The sequence below is a fragment of the Poeciliopsis prolifica genome, unplaced genomic scaffold (assembly GCF_027474105.1).
Source record: "Poeciliopsis prolifica strain line A6 unplaced genomic scaffold, Auburn_PproV2 SCAFFOLD038, whole genome shotgun sequence".
Lineage (NCBI taxonomy): Eukaryota > Metazoa > Chordata > Actinopteri > Cyprinodontiformes > Poeciliidae > Poeciliopsis > Poeciliopsis prolifica.
In genome coordinates, this window is record NW_026562413.1 from 3,712,540 (window position 1) to 3,720,353 (window position 7,814).

The 7,814-nt window shown below is 38.2% G+C and overlaps 1 protein-coding gene across 1 annotated transcript; it reads left to right on the forward strand.

Annotated features, from left to right (window-relative positions):
* Nucleotides 1-1,182: 1,182 nt before the first annotated feature.
* Nucleotides 1,183-4,922, forward strand: rpl30 (ribosomal protein L30). Its single transcript, XM_055054125.1, has 5 exons — nucleotides 1,183-1,267; nucleotides 1,374-1,422; nucleotides 2,358-2,503; nucleotides 3,357-3,487; nucleotides 4,833-4,922. The coding sequence occupies exons 2-5, from the start codon at nucleotides 1,402-1,404 to the stop codon at nucleotides 4,883-4,885; spliced, it is 351 nt and encodes a 116-aa protein (XP_054910100.1). The 5' UTR covers nucleotides 1,183-1,267; nucleotides 1,374-1,401; the 3' UTR covers nucleotides 4,886-4,922.
* The last annotated feature ends 2,892 nt before the right edge of the window (nucleotides 4,923-7,814 follow it).

Consider the following 7,814-nt stretch of genomic DNA (forward strand, 5'->3'; position numbering starts at 1 on the left):
CAACCAATCAGTGAGGAGTAAGTTCTTATAGCTGTCAGTCACCACAGAGCATGCGCACGCACAGGAGTATTTGACAGCACTAAAGCCCTCCTCTTGCCTCTGATTGGCTATTTCTGACTTGTAGTATGGACCATACCAAGCTCCGCCCATAACGACCTAGAAAATCCCACGCGGCCCCTAGTCTCACAAACAAAGCCTCGCGGCACTTTGTTTCTATGAAAACATGGGGTCTTCCACGTAGAGTGATAAGTATTTCTGAGTCGATTAGTGCATAATTTCAGCCGGATTTTCAACAAATATCAGCTATAACAATGGACAGAGGAACTAACAAGTTCATGCCATCTTTTTTGGATGACGTCAAGGTGTTTGAGCCACGCGATGCCTCCAACATTATGCACATCACAGCAAAATGCTTTCGGCATCAATAGATCACTGATCACTGATGCTAATTGTTCTTGCAAGTCGGACATTCATTAGCTTGTGTTTACTAATGCATGTACATTCGCTTGTGTTTGTGAGACGGCCACGCGCGTCTATCCTACGTAACAGACGCGCTATTACGTAGAATGGGCATCAGCCAATGAAACGCGGCCCCATGTGGCCCCATTTATTATCTGTCAGAACATAATGATAATTTTAACAAATAGGTAAAAATATATTATTTAATAATAGTTACATACTGCAGCCATTTTTTCTTTGTAGAGTCTTGTTTATGAAAAGAAATTGAACTGAATTTCAATAGTTATCTGAAGTGATATCTAATACATTATTTGAAGTGTTCATAGACAGTTAAATATTCCATTATTTTTTTGTGTTGCAGCCTTATTGCCTTTTGAGGTTGGGTTTGGTGACAGACCTTGTGTTGCATTTTATTAAAGTAAATTGAATCAAGTGCTTGGAACAGCTTGAAACTGATCTGTTAGCAAATCAGAAAATCAATAGAAGAAAAATATATTTTTAAACTCTTTGATATGATTATTTTCTATTGGCAGCCATATTGAATTGTGGAAAAGAAGTCGCTCTTTTCCAATCAGAAATTTTGGCTTCAGAAGGCATTGCAGTTGATTTTTCTAATTTCGGAACTTCAAAAATCTATTCAACATATTAACAAATAACTTAATTTTAATTTTTTATTTGTAATTTGTCAAGGTGAAATAGAAAAAAGCTATCCGCGCAGTGGCTTCCGGCGGAAGCGGAACAGAAGAAACCAACACGAAGAACTACGCAACTTCCTTTTCCTCCGAGGCCCTATTGGAGAGATTTCACTGTAAGGCGAGCTCCGGGTTTTTTACACGAAACTTTTCATTTTCTGGACACTTCGCGCAGATAAAACCATAACCGTAGTCTTCTCCTGGTTCTTGTTTGTCACGCAGGTTGGCCGGTTCGGACTAAACCGCAAACATGGTGGCCGCAAAGAAGACGGTGAGTGGCGATGTCTCGCGCCGCGGCAGGCTGGACGGCAGCTTCACGTGCAAACACGTTTCCGCCGCGGCCTACTAGCTAGCTAGCGTCGCAGCTAGCAAGTTGAACGTTTTTTCCCCCCTCATTTGTAGAATTTGGTTGAATCGTTACCGTTTCATTTTATATCTATTAATGCGCATATATATTTTTTAATTTACACTGAGCGATAAGTATGCGACGTAAATTTGTATTTTAAGACCGAATGAAACGGTAACGGTACTAATGCTAGTTAGCTAAATCTAACTTGCGAAAGCTGTTGAAACGTGGAAACATTTTGGGCTAATTTACTCTCCTATCGAGATCTTTGCGCGAAGCTGAAGTTGGCGATTGCTAAGATTTTTCACAACCTTTCGCATCTGAAGTCGATTCTAGTTTACAAACTGCAACATCTAGACTCTTCAAACCTGGACTGGATTATTCTGCTCTAATAGCAAAATATTTAGAACCATGTTTGGGATTTGTGAAACCTTTTTCTGATTTGTGAAATTTCACTAAAGTTTAGATTACTTAGAGATTACTTAGAGATTACTTAGATTACATTTGTTCCATGCAGTTTTGTTTTTTGTTGTTTCCAAATTCAGTTCTAATTCAAAACTACTTTAATAATCCATCCCAATGGAAAATTAAATGTTGGCGTAGCGTTATTGTAGATGGTGATGGCTGTTGGAAGGAAAGATCTTCTGCAGAGCTCTGTTAAGTGAAGTTGCACAAATCCCAAACATGGTTCTAAATATTCTCGATCTTGTAGTTTGCAAACTAGAATCGATTAAAGATGCGGAAGGTAGTAGAAAAGTTTTCTCCAATCGGAAGCTGGAATGAGAAAAAAAAACTTCAGCTTCGTGATCTTTGCGTTTGTTTATGCTAACCCTTTTGACTTCTGTCTTTTTTCCGCTTAGAAAAAGTCTATGGAGTCCATAAACTCTCGTCTCCAGCTGGTGATGAAGAGTGGAAAGTACGTTTTGGGCTACAAACAGTCCCAGAAGATGATCCGTCAGGGGAAAGCTAAGCTGGTTATTCTGGCCAACAACTGTCCTGCTCTTAGGTACACACTGTCAACAGATTTGAGATTGTGTTGCAATAAATGAGATTTTAATCAATAAGAAGTAAGAATAATGTACAACACATCTACACCATTCAAAGCCTAGTCATTGAATCTGCATTGACTATATTACAGAAAGCAGATTTTGGTTTGGAATTCAACTATAATACAGAAATTGCAATATTATCTCCATTTATGCCTCTAAATAAGTCTTGCATGTTGTTTTTTGTGTTGATGACGTTTAATAAATAAAGATAATTCTTTGTATAATTCTCCATACATGTGAGGAAAGTTTTCAGATTTTCTTTTGACTAATATTTTTATGTATGGTTGGAGTGCATAACAAGTAAAGTTATGCACTTATACCAAGGAGCTCCTGGGATAAAATTGGCATAATGCAATACTGGTGATTTCAAGTTGAGGTTCTTCATAAACTCAATCTGTCTGCTCAAGAGTGTAGAAAAATTTGAATTACCATATGCCTTAAAGTGGTATCATGTAATTCTCACTTACATGTACACATGCAATGGTCAAAATTTAAAATCACACTCCTGACATTGCAGTTCAATATGTTGCTTGATATCCTGATTAACAATTTTTGGAATATTGGAGTTTTATTTAAATGATTAAATATCCATCCATCCATCTTCTGCCGCTTATCCGGGGTCGGGTTGTGGGGGTAGCAGCTTAAGAAGGGAGGCCCATTCAGCTCTTTTTTTTTTTTTTTTTTTCCTAATATGAAATGTCGCCAAAAATAGCAAAAAAGTTTTGTTGCCTGGGAATTTGTCTTGCTAATTTGACAGTATTTGTATTTCATTTGCCTCCCTCACATTTCCGTCATCTCTTTCGGTTTCAGGAAATCAGAGATAGAGTACTACGCCATGCTGGCCAAGACCGGAGTCCACCACTACAGTGGGAACAACATCGAGCTCGGCACCGCCTGCGGAAAGTACTACAGGGTGTGCACACTGGCGATCATCGACCCCGGTAAGGAGCTGCAGCCTCTCATCCACCCTGTTGGACAGAAGCAGCTAATTCAGACATCACCTCAGGCGTTCTGTTGGGTTTTCATTGAGAAGTTGACAGCTGGTATCGTCGCCTAGAAATAAAGTCAAGTAGATTTTTAAAGAGTTCAATTATTTCTATACTTGCATTAAGAAGAATAAGCAATTTTATTCCATGGTGTCAACTGAAACATGCTTGAATGCCAAATATTTGCTTGTTTGTTCTGTGACATTGATCTCGCTGGTCTGGTTTCAAGATGGAGCTTGTTTCCTGTTTGGAGTCTAAAAAGAACAGATTTTCTTTCATCACTGTTCAAAATGTAGCTCCAATTCTCTTTAGACCAGTCGGTGTATTCTGGATCATTCCAACCTTTTCAACGATAGAAGTTCATGCTAAAATCTTGATTTAAGTGTCTTAATGTTGAAGTTCTCACTGGTAACTTCAGGCCTCCTTCAGTCAGCCTGCAGCTCGTAGGTACTTGATGTTTCTCCATTTTGCATTTTCTTCCAACCTCTGGAATGGTCGTTTTCCACTTTTAATTTGTGGCTTTAAGGTCTTATGTTCCATTTTAAAGCTTTTCAGGTCATTTTAGCTGATCAGCCAGCTGAATTTTCTGCACTTTTTCTAAGTTCAATATTCTTTGAATGACTGGCATTCAGAGCAGAACAGTTTGACCAGCAGGAACATTTGCTGCAGTAATTCCTAAAGGGTCTCGGTTGTTTTCATACAGTGAACAGCTTCATTGACTGACCTCTGTTCTGCTATGACCTTGAACACATCACCTTCAAGTAATGATCCAGTCACTTAGAATTAGCAGAACCAAACAAAACTTTTTTTTTTTCCTGTTACTAAATACAACTACTAGTAAATCTGCTAAAATAGTTTTTATGTGGTTAGAGATTAAATTGAACAAAAATTTGCATGTAAACAAATAATTTATCATGTAGCTCTAAAAGTGTAATTTGTTTAATCTCTATCAAAAAAAAATCTGACTGTAGATGTATAAGTTTAAGAATTTGAATGCTCCAGATTAACTTTTTTTAGAACTATTTAGTGCGAATTTTTGCGCCTGATGGACCCGAGTCAGAGTGGTCCAGTTCAGGACTAGTGGTTCGCTACATCAAAGCTGCTTGGAGCATTTTAATGAACTGCCTCGTCCTTCTGGACAGTTCAGAGAGCTTTGCTAGCAACATTTATCTTCCTCCTGTCTAGTTTATTTCTGCTGATGAAGCAAAAATGTATGTTTACTGTATAGTTTTACAAACTGAATGAAATGTGACAGTGGTTTATTCATTTTACTGACTTGGCTCCGTCTTTTTGTCCTTAGGCGACTCTGACATCATCAGGAGCATGCCGGATCAGCAGCAGCAGGCCCAGTAGATTGCTGAGCCATATTACTAATAAAAAAAAAATTTAACATGGTTGCCATGTGGTTTCTTTTTTATTAAAATAATGCTGTTTTCATTTTGCCACCTCCTCTCCCAGAGAACCTTGTACTCTGTTATTTATTCCCATAATAACAGGAACATTTTCAGTAGGTCAAACCCGAGGCCTGTGGGCCAAATCCAGCCCGTCATAGCTTTTTATGTGGCCCTCTAGATTCTAGACTAAACACAAAATGTGCTTAAATATTAGGCTATCAATTAAATCAATGCAGTTTTTATCTATATGCTGCCAAATTATGTCTATCCAGTTTCTTAGGAATTGCGGTAGTAATTCATTCAAAATCAACAAATTCTTGCACTTTTTTATATTAATACATAAATGGGAGTTTATAACAGATTTTTCTCACAAATTTACAAAAACTTTCACTTGTACTAAACAGCTGCTTCAGGCTTAATTGATGTCATATAAATAGTCCATGATTTATACAGTAAGGAATAAAAAGTCACATTTATTGTCATAAGCACAAATATTCCCAAACTAATAACTTTGGTTTTTATTGTAAAAATAATAAATCACAAAGATGTTATTAATAATAATATTAATAATAATTAAAAGATGTTAAACATTATTTAATTTTTAAAAAAATCATTGATATTTTAATAGTTTGTGAACAGGTTTTATCAATACCTTCTGGAACAACCGGCCCTTTAAGAGCTTCCATGATCTTGACTTGGCTCAAACTCAAAAAAAAAAAAAAAAAGTTTTGACGCCGCAGCTGCAAGGGATTCACTCTGGTCCATATGAACAGTAGACAAGTTTAGGTAAAATCCTTCAGATGTAACTTTAAACCAATATTATTTTTAGATACTTGCGTAACAAAAGCATCACAACTGGATTAGAGGGTTCAGTGCAAACCATCAGGATGGAACTGCTCCGATGTCAAAATTATGCAACTATTAATCCCAGAGCGCCGCGTCCTCCCTTCCTCCAAACACTTACATAAACTATAGACCGTGTTGGCCGGCATGCAAGGCCACACAGGGTGATGATCCGTCATGTAAAGTGTGGATGGGTCTGCTGACCCGTCTGCTTGACTTACAAATGGGGGCTTTGATTTGAGTGTTTTCTGCAATTGCTATTGCTTCATTAAGAGCCATTTGATGTCTGTGAATTAACCTACATTATAAATATCACTGACAAAGCTATAGGGGAAAAAAACATTTCAACAGTTACTAAATGCTAAGAGTAACATTTGAAAGTTAGTTACAATAGTTCAGTGCAAAAATTGATGTTTTATTACACATTGATATATTTTAGCTGCTTCTGTTAATTTCACAGTTTATGGATAATTAAGGCTGACGCAATAAAATGTCAGAAACGTGAACGCTGTTCCTACGCCGTGGCTTTCACAGTCATGGAGGAAACTGCTGACTCAACAGTTTTCAGACGCTGTTCACGAGGAATGTAAGCGACCAAAGGTCCTTGCTAAGGAAATTGTTCAGAGCAATCTTTGGAAGGTTGAGTGGAAGGAAAAAATACGGTAGAAAGAACATAGCAGCCTCAAGAGGATCGTGACACAAAACCACTCAAAGAGCCAAAGTTGAAGCTTTTAAAAGCCAGATGCATCTTAAGACTGACGCTGTACCAATTACATCTCCTGGCTTAAAGGATCTTAAGGTTTAGAGGAACAGAACCTTAAGTTGCTAATGGAAAAGAAGGGATGAAAATGTGAGAATTCACGAACACAGACGATCAAATCCGTCAGTAGTTGGAGCCGTCGGGCCGCCAGCCTGTAGGTCCATCACGCATCGAGCCGTTTGGCCCAGTTTTTCCACCCACTGCATCCCTAAGCTGCTTCCTGGATTTCCAGTTACATTCAATTTATTTCTGCTGATCTGATTCACGTGCCGCAGAATCCGCACGGAAAATCAGGACGTCTAGCGAGGCTCTGAAAGCATCGGTACTAATGAGTGTGAGCAGTCTCTCCCATAAATAGAGGAAACTTGTTTTCCTGCTTCTCATCAAATTGACAAGAGAAAATATGTTTTTGCATGAAAAGACATTTTTGAAGGTTAAACAAAAGTCTTCCATTAGACATGTTTAATGTGAATGTTTCACTGAATCCTGTGGGATGCAGTTAAAGAAATGTGTGCCTTTCATCGAAATTTAAATGTCAGAAGCTGATTTTATCCTGTAATCTTGTTTCCTTTCCTGACAACCATCTCAGTAAGAAGAGCCAGAACGTGACCCAGTTTTCATTTAGTTTATTTTTCTGCCCCGTCCTACTGGCAGAAAGGTGAATGCATCTGTCTGGTTTTCTGCAGCACTTTAAATCCAGATGTTTTGGCCAAAAGTTTTTCTAAATTACGTGATAAAAACACATAAAAAGAAAAAGGATCGATTTTTCCAAGCAATGTCAACCTGCTGCAGTTCCCCGTGTCCATGTGAGGGAAAACTCTCAAACGTTTATGACTCGGAGACTTTTCTCTGGCACAGAGCGGATCTCAGTCAGCCCTTTGTGCTCAATTCAGGCTTATGGTGCATTTTATTTTCTGCTGAGCGACGTTCCCAGGATATCCTCACCATAAACAAGATGCTGTAACTCGAGCACTTTCATTCAGCTCTAATAACAAGCTGACTCAATTCAGAGGAGAGTGCAAGCATCGTTTCCAGAATCAATCCCTCCATGCTCTGCTCTCGCACTAAACAGACGAGGCTCTGGCACTGGAAAAAAGTCAAGGTTGCTTTCAAATACGCTTTTCCAAATCTCAAGTCTAGGTTTCTGAAATATCTTGTGGTTAATCTGGTATGTCAAAAACCAGTGCTACATTCTCGGGTTATAAATTTATGGCGAGCGTTTTATTCTCCATTAATCCACAGAATCAACAGCTTTAATAAGTCAATAAATAATAATCCACACGAG